General features: G+C 39.4%; 1 protein-coding gene across 8 annotated transcripts in view; it reads right to left on the bottom strand.

The window, feature by feature from the left end:
• The window catches only part of sun1b (Sad1 and UNC84 domain containing 1b), a 36381-nt gene that overhangs the window by 11597 nt on the left and 7029 nt on the right, over positions 1–17755 (bottom strand). For 3 of the 8 annotated variants that reach the window (XM_067615939.1, XM_067615943.1, XM_067615946.1), the window contains exons 1-4: positions 12498–12710; positions 11913–12010; positions 565–756; positions 165–418 (exon numbers count right to left, since the gene is read on the bottom strand). In XM_067615939.1, coding sequence (XP_067472040.1) covers positions 165–418; positions 565–756; positions 11913–12010; positions 12498–12509 — 556 coding nt within the window. In that variant the 5' untranslated portion in view covers positions 12510–12710. Of the gene's footprint in view, positions 1–164; positions 419–564; positions 757–11912; positions 12011–12497; positions 12711–14293; positions 14554–17755 lie in introns of those variants that run through there. The other 5 variants (XM_067615942.1, XM_067615944.1, XM_067615940.1 and 2 more) reach the window with 4 other exon arrangements.

Below are 17755 nucleotides of genomic sequence, written 5' to 3'. Positions count from 1 at the left end.
CAAAATAAAACTTTAAACTAACGTATAAATGTAGACTATAATAATGTCAATCAACTGTATATCCTGCATGGTGGAATTAAATTAAAAGATGCTTGTATAACTTCTAAATTTTGTAAAAGCACAATATGTAATTTGTGATGGAATCTACATTTTCAACAACTGACCCCAATGTCCATCCCCAGAAGTAGTGGTAGTGGTGGTAGTTGTGGTGATGGTACGTTGTCTAAGGCTGGACTGGTCCAGGATGGGTGTGAGCAGTGAGGCCTCAGATGCAGTGTGGCTTTGCTGAATGCTGCTGCTGTTATTAATCGGGGTACTAACAGCAGAGAAGGAGAGGGCTTTCCTCGGTGTGGCGGCTTGGCTCAGGGATAAAGACAGAGAGCCAGAACTGGACTGCTGCTTCCTGCTCCGCACCGTCCTGGGAGAGCAGAGACAGAAAACATCAAGAGGAGTTACTTTTGTTGTGTGTCTAGAGATGAGACAACACCAGAAATATTCACAGCATCAAACATTTACTGATTCTCTCTGTTAAGCTGACATGTGTGTATCCATTGCTAGTCTCACCGTGTTTCTCTCCTGGTGCTAGTGTAGCTGCTGTTGCTGTGGTTCTGGGAGTAATCAGCCAGGCTGTCGTTGCCATAGTGACCAGCACTGGTCTGCAGACGCAGGCTCCGCCGTGACATCCTGGGCGACTCGTACACAGGAGCAATCTGGTGCTCCTTTTCAAAGTCTAACGCTGCTGTCGAGTAGCTGGAGCTGAGGGAGAATGAAGGGAGAGTGGAACTTTCTTACGTCTGCTGCAGAGAAATCAATTTGAAGACATATAACATTGTTCAATAGAACAGGCCTCGAGTGACCTTCAACCTCAAATCAAAACTGTACAACAACATCCTGCACTTTTCCCTGATGCGTGTGTGTGTGTGCGTCATCTTCAACATGTCAACTTTCAGAGAGGCTTTCTTCTTTTCCAACAAAAACAAAACAAAACACGGGGACAGACAGTCCATTTGGATAGAACACATTAGCTGTGATGCTGTTGTTCCCTGCAACTGGCGATGGGCCTGACAGGAAGTGACTCACTCACAAGGGAGAGAGAAAACAAGACAAAAGAATAGGCTCAGTGTGTGTTTGAAAGTTGAATTGGAAAAGCTACACAAATAAACTTGACAAAGTATGCAAGTAGGCTGAAAAACACAATCAACCCCACTCACTGCAATATTAAGCCAGCAGTTAAGTGGAAACACCCCATGAATGTTGTAAATTTTGACTTTGCCATGCGCTGTGCAACTGTGACTCACTGGGCCACACCCACCTGGCAGAGTACTATAGGCAGGCAGAGCCAAGGCCAACATTCAGCCATGACTAATGGCAACAGGGCAGCAGTTGTGAAATCCACTAGAACCATTATAAAAACTAAGGCTGTACCTGACTCAGAATTTTGTCAGTCAAATCAGATTTGGCTGTTCAACATGTAGATTCAACTATTCCTTCCTTCCTTTTTTCCATATAGACTATCTGGCAATCAGAAAACCCATGGCATGAGTTTCAGTAATGATTCTGACCACATTAACATAGTTAAAAACAACAGAGGAATGGGAACATATTTTCGAGCATTTAAAAAAAAACAAATCAATCAAAGACAGATGCATATGCTGCAAGATCTGAATTGCCGTCATATACTGTAGGGCTTCCTTATGGATTTGTCTGAATAATGAGACAGGCTGCACATGTGTATTCCTGTTTAAAGTAAGTTCTTATAGCCTCTTTTTTAAAATTTAACTTTAAACATTAAAAACATGTAAATAAATAAACAAATGAAACAGTTTAAAATAAATTCACTGCATAACCGACATCCTTTCTTCAAAAGTATAGGCCTAGTTCTGTATTTCTCTTTAAACATAAAAACGAATAAATCTAAACAAGAATAAATTAACAAATTAAATTATTTAATACTGGAATTATTTTTAGATGATAAATAAAAACAGTAGGCCTGAAAATTTAAAATAAATTCAAAGCATTAACAACTTTGAAATAATAATAATATATATATATATATAATAATAATAATCTTCAATATAATGCTACTGTATTTCTATTTGAACATAAAATAAATAAATCTTAAGTGTAAACAAGTAAATAAACAAATTACATACTTGCAAATATTATCTCTGTGCATTTTTGTAAGCGTCTATGTGTTTTATCCTGTTACTGTAGTGCACACTGACTGACACAAAAACAAACAAACAAAACAAAAAATAACCGAGGGGTCTCCAACAGATGATTCGAAACTGCTTATTTAATCCCTCTTTGCTGGTGCATACAGACAAGAATGCTAAAAAATAACACAGCCACCAGTGACCACTAGCAGTTTACTCATTCAACAGTGATTTTGTACAGTCAGTTATGATATGACAAGCTGAGCCGAAATGACCTGACCATGTTGAACTTTCTTTGCAGGCTGTGTACACATTGTGCACACTACAGCGTGTGGCTCAACTAGGTCAGGCAGAATAACTCCACAGACGTGCAGGCGAGCGCAAATGAAGAGGAGGGGCACAGAACTTTATCTGTCACTGGAGGACAGGGAATAAACTTCCTGCGAGACGTATGAAAAGGAAGAACCTTCCCTGAGTAAACAAGAGCTGTTTGCTTTAAGGCACAAGCACACAGTCCCTGTCAGTGGCCCTTGCACACAGTGGTCTGTACAAACTGCAGACTGAGCATTAGCAGCAATATATACAAGCATGCATGCATGTGTACCCTGCATGTTGCTCTCTGGGCCTCGCTCTGGCTCTAAACCCTGAGGATTACACACTCCCACCAAGAGCCAATTATGTGCTTTCAACCTCGCTCTGCATCCTGCCTTCTGCTCCAACTGACTCTCCATTGAACACATGACCAGAGCAGCACCCTTCCCTCTGCAGTATATCTTGTTGGTCTGAAACTGACCAGAGCTAGCTTCTGCTGCTAAGAATTTGCCTGAGAGTGTGACTGTGAGTACATGTACCAGTCGTTTAGGACCAGAACCCTTGTTTACATGCGCAGTTACATTGGATATGTGTCTTCACTAAAAAAACTATTATTTAGCTAGTTTTAAAACTACTAGACTATAATAAGTTTTACTGTTTAATACAACCCTCTCTTGAAGTCTTTCTGTCCTAGGACTGTAGAGATGAACCGATGTGTGTCAGAAAATGAATACAAAAGTCAGAGATATGGCTACGTTGATTTAAAACCACACATCCAAACAAAACTGCAAACTTGTCCTGTCCTGTCCCCTGTCCTGTGATTTCTCAGTGACCTACTCACGAGCCAACATCCAGTCTCTGAAAAAACAAAAATCTCCCAGAAAGAATGCACACACACAGCAGTAACATATGATATATGGCTGCCACCACCAAGCTTGCTAAATTGGCTGTGGTATGTTATGAAAGCAGCACTGACATTGGTATTACCTGCAGGAGAAAGTAACATTTGCAACTCATGCTACTTCCAAATGCTACTTTACTGAAAGATAAAAATACCAAATTTAAATTCAAGTTCAATTAAAACTATCAATCAATATTGACCTTTAAACAGACTATGCAGCAATCATAGTTATATTGCTGGAGAGGAACACTTAAACACTGCCAGTAATACCAGCACAAGAGGCCATGCAAGGACAGCTGAGCAGAGTGGTAAAGTAGACTGTAGTAACAAAGTCAGTAGAGTAGAGAACTTGGGGATCTTGAATGACACAGTCTGAGCAGAGCAGTGCGATAACATGGTGTACCTAAACACAGGATATCAACAGAACAATCGGTTTCCATCACATCCAGCCTACACTGAGTGCACTACAGAAAAATATCTTATTGACAAACCTAACAGTTGCATTATAGTTATTTAAAAAAGTTATTTAAGGGGCATGTTTTCATGTGTACGCAAGCAAACAAATGCAACGTAGTTTATCATAGCAGAAGGAAATGATCCCGCATTCACTGGTAATGTCATTGATTCAGAGCCCAGGGCGTTGAAGCTCTTTGCAGGACAGGGTGGGTCATACAGTCATGAGTGTGCAGCTCTAGCAAACACACCCCCCTTTATCAAATTATAAAACGATGTTTCAAAACAAGCAGCTGTTCAAATAGCAGCCTGTTTCATCAGAGGCTGTAAACTGTCTTTACTTTGCAGACTTTTCAATTTTTCTGGGTATCCAAATTGAATTGCGTGGCTCTCTCTCTCTCTCTCTCTCTCCCCGATGGCCCCTACAGCCCACATCAGGGATATATATAGAGACGGACACAGTGCTTTCAGAAGTGAGTGAAGAAGACACAGATGAAGAGACAGACATACAGTATAGAGAAAGAGGACACTTCCATCCTGATATTCAGCTTCCTGGAATCTCTCCTTACATAACACTAAGCTTTGATACTCTTCCCACACTCAGTAGGCATAGCCGGCTTTCTTACAACACACAACTACACAAAGAATCAGATCAGATAAGATTCTAGGTTTCAGTATTTTTCAGTTTTGCTATTTGGTGTTTCGCAGATATTAATATTCAAAGCAACAAGCAACAAGGAAGCAGGAAGCAGGTTCAGGGTTGATGTGAATCAGTATACTGTCAGATACGCTATCACGATACATGACCGACAATAAATAGCCAGTTACTTTGATCCGAGGGCACTTATCAAACATCACAAACTATTTTATATAAAAAGCTGAAACAATTACTCAATTAAGCAATTATATGTGTTGGTTTTCTTAGTTTTCTATGACAGTTAACTGAATACATTCAGGTTTTAGACATCAATTAATTTAGAAAGTAACTAGTAGATTGATTATTAATGAAAATAAGCTTTGAGTTTACTGAATCTGGTTAGCTCTACAAACAGGTAATAAAACTAATCACGGCAAATACTAAGATATGATCTATGCCTGGCTTAAGACAACTTTACATTACTTCATTACAGGTACAATTGAAATGGAATCAGATCTTCCAGCTAGCCTCCAGATGAGGTGACTGCATCTCAGCTATTCATCCTTGTGTAAATGCGACATGATCAATGTGTTTGTATCATAGAGAAAGAATCTGCCCATGGGGTAGAAGCACCGTCATTTCAGCGTCTACTCTTTACTGGCTCGTCTAGATAACATACCCTGGAGACAACAAGAAACTCCATTTTTCACGGCAGTGTGGGGTTCACAGAGGCTGCCAAAAATGACAACAGCAAAACCGGCTTGTCATCATTTTTTTTTCCCCCAGATCTGTCCACAGAGCTGCAAGATAAATCCTTCCATGACAAAGGTAATTCTGGTAACATTGCTTCTGGTGAGTCTACACCTCCAGTACAATGTTTGGTTTGCTGCCACTACAGGGACTTACCCACCCACTCATTTACTGTCTGTTTTGCATATTGTATGCAAAAAAAATGAGATCCTATCACAGAGCATACGTGTTGCACACAATGAAACATCACGTAAGCATCAGGTTTACATGTAAGGGCTGTGATCTGGTTTATCATCTATACTAAGATATGACTTACATTTTGACATTTGGATTCAAAGAAATATTTCAGTTTGGTTTGCCGTATCACCCCAAAAGATGTATGAAACATAACTTCAAAACAAAAAGGACTGATATGAAAATGGAATAAATGTCTTCCACAGAGAACAAAACATTGTCAACATAAATAAAATTGCCTTTCGGTGGGATGCCCCGATAGGCTACTGGTGAAGAAAAATACCACATAGCTGCAACCTTTGTTGAATGCCATACCTCTCTCTCTACCCGTTTCTTGTCTCTCTGCATTTTAAGCCTTTGAATAAAGACAAAAAAATAAGAAAAAGCTAATGATATTACAAGCATAGGAATTGATCGTATAAAAGACACTAATCTTAAATTCTGGGATGAAAGTGTACTGTTGTGAGCTCAATTAATAACACATGTGCTCCCAAAACTCTTGACAAAAAACACTGGTTAACATTTGTGGTCTCGCTCTCTCTCTTAGTCACACACACACACACACACACACACACACACACACACACACACACACACACACACACACACACACACACACACACACACACACACACACACACACACACACACACACACACACACACACACACACACACACACACCTCAGAAAGAGATTATAGAAACCACGTGGATTGTAAACCTCAGCTTCAAAACCTCAAGTGTGGTTACAAAAGCCTTGTCAAGAAGCTCGCCAGAGAGCCTATACTGTCACACCAGTAAGAAAACAGAAATGTGTTTATAAGAGAGGGCTGGTGTTCTTACTGTCACACCAGTAAGAAAACAGAAATGTGTTTATAAGAGGGGGCGTGTTGTCCCCAATGGAATTCTTAGGAGGAGCAAAAATTGCCAATCAAAGTTACTGAAAAACATTTGTTAGTTAGCCAGCGTGTACTGCTTGTCTCAAGTAAGACTAATCAGAGATTCGTATCCTACTGTGTAACAGATTAAAAGCTTGCAAAATGTAACCAGCCTGGAGTCAGACATCAGATATTTAATTCCGTTTATGACATTTTCGACCAGCAACTTTGCAACCGCCGTCTCATGAAGTGGAATTAGTTTGGTTGGCTCTGTAATCTAATCACAACATCACAAATTAGTTTTTCTCCCTCGTCTCTAATACACAGCACAGATATATATGAGACATGAGATAAATGAGGCAACCACACTGAATCTACATGGGTGTATCAGTGAGATGTTCCAGTATGGCTGAAATATGACTATTTTGTTTTTTGTTTCACATTCCAACAATTTATTTAGAACTCCTCCCTACAACACTGTGGGACCACACTGTGTTTATTGAAGTTATACTGCACTCAGTTTTTTCTCTAAAAATTAACTGCCTCTGGTAATCCTTGTGGAAAATACTAAATCTGAGCACAAAGATAGCACATTCTGCCTCTCTGTTTCCTCAAACTGTTACAGAGAGGAGAAAGTCTTCTATCCCCCTGAGGTGCTGAGGCCTATATTTACCAGAGGCCAGGAACTGGGAGTCTGGGACCGAGTGTGGGGGGCCTTCAAATTTCCATCTGACTATCTCTGGGTGGGTAGAATTTGGCACTGATTAGGATCATTCCAGCCCACCCTCATTTTCCCTCCCACAGACGGCACTCTCCTTCTGCCCCACTCTCTCTCAGTGGTGTCTTTCACTCTCCATGCTATAGCACTATAGTGTGCCGTTTCATGTTGCCATGGTTGCTATGGAGACTACTCTAAACAGCTTCCTGGCTCGACAGAGACTGATCAGTAACAGTTACTGGACATATACTACTTCCAAATGACAGATGCTGTGATACAAACGAACACAGAAACAGAAATGCTTCTAACATGTGAAATACCTCAAAATATGACTTATGCATACAAGGAGATAGATTTGCCTTTTTATTGTAGTAGTAAGAGCTTGACACGCAGTTACAGTGTGTCTGTGACTTAAACCCTCATAAGGAATAACTATGGCACAGCCTGACTTTCTAAAATCCAGCTGTCGCTGTTTGCTTGGCACTTGACCAGTGGTGCATGTACTGAAATACACTAAGACCAGATGTCAAAACAACTGCGACAACAGCGTGAACAACAACAACTGTCCAACTGGCTAAGAGTACACACAGCTAGAGCCTGCTTTGATTGCATCCCTGAACCGTGTCTTGCGGCGTGTGGCTCGCATGTACTAATGTGAAAGAACCAACTATATTTCATATAATCTCTCAGATTTGTGTCAGTTTTAAAAGAAAATAATACTTTAAATAGTCTTAATAAAATTGCCGTTTCAACCAGCTTTAGTCTTGCAAAAAAACTTTGCACTTGTGTTTCTGTTTGCATTTCTCAAATCTTTGCAAAGATGGGAGGTTAAGTTTATACGTTTTCTACATCTTATCTCTCATCCAATTTTCATTTTTTTCCCTGAGTTATCTACTGCTGCTTTCTACAGATAGCCTCATATCAGATAACTCCATCACTACTGTTGCTTACTACTGTCACAGTTCAACTATAAATTATGGGGGAAAAACACATCAACCAGAGGCCCCACTGACCCACTTCTAACATCATTAAATATGAAGGATGTGTGCAAATCAATACACAGCGCACACATCTGCTTTCAGTGAGGACATGAATGTTGCCAATGAGTTTTTAAAGAGGTGACACAAGGCAATGCTGAACCACAGATTGTGAAGACCCGCTGTTACACTTTTCTGTTGAAATGCAAATCACATGCATTACCTCTATAAATTCTAATGTGGGCAAAGAAATACTTGTTCATCTGTACTTGTGTGTGAATGTATGGATGTAGGAAAGGGAACTGAAGGAAAAATTATGAGGTTACACATGAATTCAAATTATAGTATTTCCATTGTATTCCAGCATATCTCTCCACCCTCTTCACTGTGGAGCTGAGTGCAGTGTATTACTGCCTTTTCCAGTAAATGAATGAATATAGTTTTATCTTAAAAGCTAAAAGGGATTTTACTTTATCTTCTAAATAGCTGTATGTAATTTTTAGGGGAATATAAACCTGATAAAAAAATATTTACAAAATATAGATTACTGCCTCAGAAATCATATTTGTAAAACAAGTCTAAGAGACAATATCAATGATAGATTGATGCCATTAGTAATACTAGTAAGTAATATTGATTTCTTCACGATTTTAATGTAAAGAAAATACTGCTTCATTACATAAAAGGCAGCATAAATGAAAGTTTGTATTTCAATGCAAGAAATGCGAGAATTAAAAGCAAACCCAATGATATGTTGTTATTGAGCCATAAGCAAAAATAAATAACTCATAAAAATGGTCAGAATGATTTGCCTGCTTGAAAAGCACAACCTCTAAAATTGAAAGCTTGCTAGATTCCTCCGTGCATTATTTAAGACCTATGAATTAAAAGTTTGATTATGCTTCAAGATGTAGTTTTCTCAAAACCGTCACAGTGGGCAATAAAAACTTCCAACAGCACACTCATGAATCTTGCCTTTTATCTACCAAAATCAGACAATAAGAGTATTCAAGTCAAGTCAATTTTATTTGTATAGCCCCATATCACAAATCACAATCAAATCTGCCTCAGGGGGCTTTACAATCTGTACAGCAATACAGCAGTCCATTATTTTCATCATCAATTAATCTGTTGATTATTTTCTCTATTAATTGATTAGTTCTTTGGTCCATTAAATGTAAGAAAATGGTGAAACATGTTCTCCAAAAGGTGACATCTTGTATGTATTTTGTCCTGACCAACAGTCCACAACCCAAAGATATTCAGTTTACCATCATAGAAGACTGAAGAAACCAGAAAATACTCACATTTAAGAAGCTAGAACCAGATAATTTTAACATTTTTTATTTAAAAATATGGTTGTTTAATAGTTATAATTAACAGTAGGCAACTAAACGATTAATCAACTAATCTTTACAGCTCTAAATAAGAGTGCGGTTTGGGTTACGCATTGCAGTCTCCTTTACTGAAATTAGTGAATCAGTCCAGTAAAGAGGAGAGTGAGAGCAGCTGTAAAGAGGTAATAGTGCACCGAAATCTCCCAGTTCACTAATAAAGACCTTGTAAATGTTAGAAATCTGTTATTCCGAGCTGCATTTACGATATTAATTAAATTAACACAAGGTTGGTGGTCGAGGCTGTAATGGTCTCCCTGGTATGTGAGGGGCTTCAAAGAGCCCTGAGTGGTGATGATAACAGAGTGTGACTGGCTGGCCTCCTCTCCCTCTTTCTCTAGGACCATTCAATGCCACAAACTTGTCACCGCTCTTTTGAGTTTTGACAACAGATGGGCCAACGGTTTCTGTCACCTGACTCCAGCTGTCTCCACACTGCTCTCTTGTAGTGACTGTAGTATAGTGCACATGCAGTATACAGACGCCCTCTAAAGTCTAAACACAATCAGCTGTCAGAGTTGCATGAGTTCATATTTCTGAACTTTGGACAGCTAGCAAATACAACACTGACTGTCAGGCTGTCCTAATGCACGCTAAGACAAAGACACGTAATGGCCTTCAGTTAACTGATTCACATTTCACTAAGTTTGTTTCTCATGAGAGCTGAAGATCAATGGCCTCTCAGCTGCAGTAGACTAATAAAAGCCACAGATCTCTCTACTCTCTAGTCAAGAAGCATAAACTATTAGTCTAATCCTGGGATCAGGGCCATGGTTGTGACTGTGAGGTTCATTAATAGCTTCTCAGCTGACTGTATTCAAAGGAACACGATTAGCTGGTTCCAGCCTTTCAGTCTACCTGGCTGATCTCAGTGTAGTGTCAAACAAGCTTTTGTACATTCATCTTGCTTTGCCTCAGTCCACAGTGCGACTCGTGAGACTTGCTACCAAATCTGGATTTCCCATTCCTGGAATGCACTCTGTGTGCTACAAAGCCGACCTGAAATTAGGAGGATGTTGAGGGGGAATCTTTTGTATATTTTGCCATTTAAGTCCTGAATACAACATCAAATGCTTGTTCTACTACATTACCTGCTTTTCCACATCTCCATATGAAAACATCCAACAGGTTAATTCCCACTGCATGTTAATGCCATTCACAAAACCTATAAAATATAAGAGGTGCTGACACATTAAACACAGAATACAACTGTCACATACCGTGATGCATAATTATTTAAGGGATGGCAGCCTGAACTTGTCCAGCTAGATTACCAGACACAGCTGTAAACCTAATGAGGGGACTCTGTTCAAACTCGTTTTTTTTACGAGGCACTTTCATACTTTCACTTAAAATTATGGGGAGGCCTCTGCTTTCAAATGTCATGCAAGAACTTCCTTTCGCTAAAGTCAGAAATATAGCTAGGGGGAAAGGTGACATTTAATTTCATGACCTACACACCCAAATGTCTTCCTGTGTTCTGAGAGCTACTGACATCAGTGACAGCGCTGAAGACAACATTCCTCCACATGCACAGACCTCCCTGGTGAGGTGTTGACCACACCTACGCTATGAGATATGATGAGAAGCATGAGAAACAATGCATGGATAAGGAGCACGATGGAAGAGGCTGGTGTTACAGGAATGGTATGTGCTCATTGTGCAGTCTTTAATGTCCCAAATAAAAAGAATTGTGTGTTAAGCTGTCTGGGTACCTTGATTCTACAATATAAGAATATTGTGTATAGAAAACTCTCTGTACACGCTCCGTTTTTACCCTGTGCAAGACTCCCCAATTCCCCACTAAGCATACAAACACACACACCAACTGAATCATGGGGCTGAGTCATCAAAACCACAACCACAGGATTTTTTTTAGACAAGCAAATAACTTACTTTAAAAAATACTCTGGAAGTTACAGTTAAAAAATTATAATGTATAAAAAGTATATACATTTTAATCTTTTTACTTTCTTATCATATTTCCAATCTAACTGGGAAGCTAATAATCTTGATGATCAAAACCCCGACAGAAACACTGCTTGGCTATCAAAGCAAGCTGAATCCTAAAAGAAATATACAGTGGGTTCAGTGCTTTTTAAATGTTTTGTCTTTAAATAGGTCTGTAAAGAAAAAAGGCACAGAACCAGTACACACGTGGTGAATGTAAAACAACCTTATGATAAGTTGACAGCCTAGAAACCTTTCATTATATTACACCATCATAATTACATGCATAAACTGTCAACGGTTATTCTAATATTAAGGTTGACAGTGTTCAATAGCTTACTCTGTTCAGGAAAAACAAGAGTTACCGGTTGACACTGCACAAAACCTTATAACTAACATGCAGCAGCAAGATCTCACGGACAATTTTACTCCATTCTAAATTAATTCTCTAAAGCTGCCTGGAGTCACATATGACAGTCAGGGAGTAACTGACATGCCATAGGCCTTACTTTTTGATGCTGCAGCCGGTGCTGCAAAGCACTGAGGTCTCACCTGAGAGAGTAGGTATAGCCGGTGTTCTCTGGAGCACACTGTGGAGGCGTGTATGTGTGCAGTTGGGAAAAATCCATGGTCATTCTTCTTTGTTTAGACTGCAAGAGTCAGGATGCAAAGGATAGGACTCTTTAAGCCAAAGCAGACATGGTGGAGGGAGATAACAAGTACTAACTTCCATACACACTCACAAAAAAAAAAAAATCAAATTAAAAAAAATGCATGCACTGCCTTGTTCAGCCTGTCTCTGGATTTTAAACATTTCATAATGCAGAAAAACTTGTTCTGCTAATGAGCTCAAGCTTTGCCTCTTTGTAACTGTAATATAAAAAAAGACTTGGAGCCACGTGTATACATTACATACAACACAGCACTGGTAAAGTCCCTGCCTCTTTCCAGATCAACTCTAGCGCTATTCACGGGCTGCTCTCCAGGACAACACAACGAACAGTCACTGCTACGCTGTAAAACCATGTCAGAAAGCCCAGCCCTGGCAGGCCCTAATGAGAGCTGCTGGACATTCCTTCTCCTCAGGAACACAACAATGCTACTGTGATTTTGCCTGTGGATGAGACTTGGCCTGACCTCTTCCTGCATGTTGGCTCTGGCTGGTTGTTGACGGAGGCTACGGACGCCAGTGAAGCTGTAATGAATGACTTGTTTCTTCTCCTCTGGTCAGCAACCAGGAGGCAACCGACAGGCTGGTAGAGACAGGACAGAGACACTGACGATACCCTCTCCTTTAGTGTTAAACCGACTCCTCACCAGGAGAGCTACTCCTACAGTGACTGCTTGGGTAAGCTCTACACACAGTAAAAGCAGTAGGCTATTATGAAACCAACTAAAACTGCAAGGGGTGGGGCTGAGTTTCAGGCAATGGGCGGGAAACAGCCGGCCTGAGGGTTGAGCTTACCACAGTGAAACTTGCATTATTTGAACAGGCTGTACTATGAACATAACTACATGCAAGTATACAGTTGAACCAGCTCAAATGCATTTGTCCCAGTAAAACACTTCAGGTAGTTTGCAAAAGTCAGATATGAAAATGCAGGTAAAACTGAGGTGACTTCAGCCAATTTATATAAAAAGTTCAACCCCTTCACTGTGTCTGACTGACCCAGCATTTATGGTAATAACAGGCATGCTGCATGCCATTCAATCCATGTGACCTATCCTTTCTCACATATCCTGAACCATAAGGGAACTTTTCCTCAAACTTCTAATCATCTTTTCAATGAAACGCAGAGATGATGCAAAGATGGAGTGGCACAAACAGATGGCTTTTCCTAAAATCCACCACCAAACCCATAATCTTAATCATGTTTCAAATCCAAATTCAAGTCTCCAATCCGAAAAGAGGGATAAACGGAAACAAATATCCAAAAGCCATAAGGACTACTTTAGTTCAGCCCGGATTAGTTTTTTGACTTGTAAACTGGTGCAACGAATCGTGATGCAAGTGCTGAATTAGGGCACTACAAAATTAAATACCACCCATCTACAGTGCATCAACTGTGATATGGGCCAAAACCACTGCCAGATGAACTCAGAATAAAAGGGAGTGAATAGGTTTAATACCTTGCTATAACAAAAGTGATCAAACATCAGCCTGATTTAATTGTAGTCTGACCACATGTGTTCTTTAATAACGAGAAATCTGTGTTTTTATTTCAGCAAGTGGCTGAATTCTGCAGTAATAATGTGGCATTTAATGCTTGAGCTCATAATTCAATAGACAGGTTGAACAATAACAGACCATGCTGGCACCCAACAAACACACACCTGCAGTCTAAACATGCTACACAGTGACACCTTTCCCTCAGTACACACGTCTGTTTTGCTTGCTCCTTTACGCAAACCACCTGCGACGAACTGTGACTAGTGACCATACTATTAATAAGAGTGTTTCGGACTGGCGCCGTTTAACACACATTTTTAGTTTAATAATAACTGCAGATAGTGTCCGGCCAAATGACATGTAAGCCTCGTTACATTCTCACATCGCCCAGTGCTAAATTTAGACGCCATGTATTTAGACAACGCCGTCACTCACGAAAGCACTGACTTACAGGCTGCGCAACGACGCACAATCCCCATTTCTTATCATACAGGCGTTTTTAACATTTCCAAGTGAACATATGCACGAGTTGGCCACTACTGATGATGGATAACGCGTTAAATGTCTAATAATGTTAAAGATCTGTTAAAAATCACCCTTGGCAATAAGGCCTGAGATTGCGTTCGCTGTCAAAACAGTTGTAGGTAAAGGAGCTCAGCAAGGACAAAATAAATCTAGATAAAATCGAAATGGCACATTCACAACAGAAATTTGTAGCTCAAAAAACGTGTGAGATGTTATTTATAGTAGCATGTCAACTTGCCCGCGTGGTTTGAGTCCATGTATGTTGTTATTATTTAGGAGCGTATTCCAAACGAACAGGATCCATACATTACTATCGCGGAAGATGCGCAAACTTCTGCCAGCATCCCGACGCGCGGAAACCCAATGGTTACTTATTACTGCGGACCCTCAGGTCTTCAACGTGATTTTCCCCGTAGAAAGACACAAAAGTTTGCAAGTAGCTAGTGAGTGTGTGTTATGCTAGTGCACAACAAGCAGATTTCCAAAATGGCTTCCCGGGCGTAACAAAGCCAGAAGGATCGCTGCCGAGCTGATCCTCCCACTCCCAGGCCCTCCATTGTCGGCCAGGGCGCACAGTTTAAATCTATTGGAGGAAAGCAGCACTGCTGCAACGGCATGCACCGGACAGCTGCTGGACCTCTGTGCATTCAGAGGCAATCACACTATTGTCAAGTTGACATTGAACCCTGAAGGGGTCTCAAGTGATACTGAAAGGTCCCTGCAACGCATCTGTCACCAAAACCCCAAATAACCCTTGTTATAAATTATATGGTGTGTGCGCGTGTGTTATATATATTATTATTGTATAGTATAAATATGATGACACGTTTGTTTCTAATGCCCCTATATCATAAATGATAATAAACACATTTCTGGCAATTCATTATTTTTGCTCTTAATTATCATGTAAACATGCACAATATCAAGGATTATAATCTGTGCTACATTCTCCCATATTTAATTGCAGGGACACAGCCAGAAATACTGAAGTCATGAGTATAAATCCTCCCCTCAAAACATTTTTGACCACACAACAAAAGTAAAGTGTTACATTTTCTAATTATTTCTATTTTTTGTATTTGTTTAGTAACTGTTAAATCATATTTTCCTTTTTAAAACAGAGCGATGAGGGTTTCAAAACCATCTCTATACTGCCAGGAACAAAATCCATGTGCTGGAATACTCTATACTTAATTATTATTTTTGGCCTAAAGGCATCAAAGTATAAATATATTAAGTCTAAAAATACTAGATAAAACTTAGGAAGTGTCTACTATGTTTGAGTTTCAAGTAGAGAATATGAACTCCCTCCATGTCCCTAAAAAAACCCCAAAATCTCAGGGGGAAAAAACATCTGAATTGTTGCAACATTGTTGCAGTATTGTTACCACAAAACATTTCAAAGTGAACTATTGCACTAATGCAATGAGGGGAAAAAAGTTACACAATAAAATAAGTACCAACACTGCTCACAAAAATATTAACTGGGAAACAATACAGTGTTTAATGTACTGCTATATCACTCACACCTGCAACTGTAGACCTGTAATCCATAGTTTCCTAAAGTTCTTTAAAAGTGGGCCACTTTGACTTGCTATATTTTCATTAAGAGATTAGCTGAATTAATATTGGTAAAGAGACAGAAGATCACAGGATCACTGCATGTGTGACTCTGATATGCCCTTTTTTGTCAGTGTCAGTCTTAATACATTTCTTGCAAGAAATGTATGAGATATTGTGTGAAAGTACATAGAAAAAATATTACTTTAACCATTATTTTCTAAGGAAACTTGCTGTTTTGCAGGAACACCAGGCTTCACATTCATATTGTAAAAAGTGAAATCTGGGCCCTGTAGTCTGCTGCCGGAGAGGACAAAGAGTTAACAAAAAAGATAAAATGTACGTGTAATGTAACACAGTGCTTCATTTTAGTCCAAAATACAAAAAGGAACTGAAAATATTAGGCTACCAGACACTGCAGACAGGTTCAATCTGTATTACTACCAATAGGCCAATCACTTTGCCAAATCAAACAATCTCCTTTACAATCAAATCTGGATCAAGAATATTCACACTGCTAAAACCCTCATTACTTCTTCATTTGGCCTGTAACAAACAATTACCAGAAAAAAAAATCCAAACAAAGTAAATCATCCTAGTTCACAGGCTAAGATGAGGACAGTTTAATTCTAGCCACATTGAATCAATTTTGTTTACTAGATATAGCCCAAAAATCACAGATTTGTCTCCGGGAGCTCGACAATCTGTACAACATACGACAAACTATCCTTAGAGCCTTGAAGAACAACAAAAAGAAGGTCTGTTCATCCTGGTTGTCTTCTTCCAGGATATACAGACATGCAATAGTTATATTGAAAGAGTCAACAGAAGGGTTCAATTACATTATGGAAAGACCAAATGACAATACTGGGCAACTAAGGTAAGTGCAAATATGAAGAAGGATCTGATAAGATACAGCAGGGTGCAATATTATAGTTTATAATATTCTATAATACTCTTTTAAAACAGGCTTAAAACCTTTTTTTATTAAGGAAGGCTTTTTCATCATAACTCTTGTTATTTTCTTTATGTGATATGTTATATATTTTTAAAGCTGCAGCACTTTCTGAAAACTGGAATACCAATTAAATGCATTATTGTTATTATTAACACATTCTTCAACTGAATATCACGGTTGAAAAAGGTCCAGCATCAAGTCAGTCACTGAATCAGAACTAGGGGTGTTGCTCTGCAGCTGAGTGGAAGGATTTTTTCCACTTAAGAGACACTTAAAGTATATCATTGCTACCCATGGACGATATCTACACGTTATAATTTAGGAGAGCATATAAGGTATTGGGCGAGGCGCCATCTGCTGGACAACATTTGGGTACACTTCATGGACTCAAATGCCCAATATAACTGCCACCTTTGGACGTCAATGCCAGAAGGCGCGATATGCCAAAGACAAACAACAGGACCCACGCCCTGTTTCAGACTAGATTTTTGCCCAAACTCTCACATTTAGTATCATCCATATAGATGCGTTACAGAGGTGCCGTATATCGCCTCTTCTTCAAGCCCAGATAATAGTGCAATGACTCCAGCCCTCATGAGTTTGGATCGGAGAAACTGCAAATCATTGACTGAAGTTAATACATCTTTGTGTTTAGGAGGACAAGTCAGTGATTCCTGCTACAAATACAGCAATGATTAATCACAGTTTGCACTTTCAGTTACACTTCCTATCACCAAAGGAAGAGAAGGAAGAAACGAAAACAAAATGTGTACAAAATGAGAGGGTCTCACGAATTTTAACGAAGACGGTTGTGTCGTTTCTGATGTTAAGTTAAAGGAGATATCGCCATGACAAAGCAGGTGTGTTCAACTAACCCATAAACTGCCCAGTGACCATCATCCTCCACAAGAAATCTCTCACACCAGTTTGCACTGGTCAGCAAAAACAAAAAGCTAAAGTCAGGTTTCAAGGTTCCTTTATGTCTTCTTATCAGTATGACTTCTCTGCAGATAAGACTGGCAACATTGCACAGTCTATAAAGATATTGTTCCACATTAATACTGCACCACAGAACAAAGCCTTTAGCTACTTTTAGCTAATTTAAGGCTAGAGATACATTGTAGCCTCTCAGCCCAGACAGTTCAAGATAGCACAACTTAATTTACATAATTATCAATACAG

Source organism: Thunnus thynnus, chromosome 17 (assembly GCF_963924715.1).
Source record: "Thunnus thynnus chromosome 17, fThuThy2.1, whole genome shotgun sequence".
NCBI classification, from domain to species: domain Eukaryota; kingdom Metazoa; phylum Chordata; class Actinopteri; order Scombriformes; family Scombridae; genus Thunnus; species Thunnus thynnus.
This window is presented reverse-complemented; position numbering and strand designations above follow the sequence as displayed.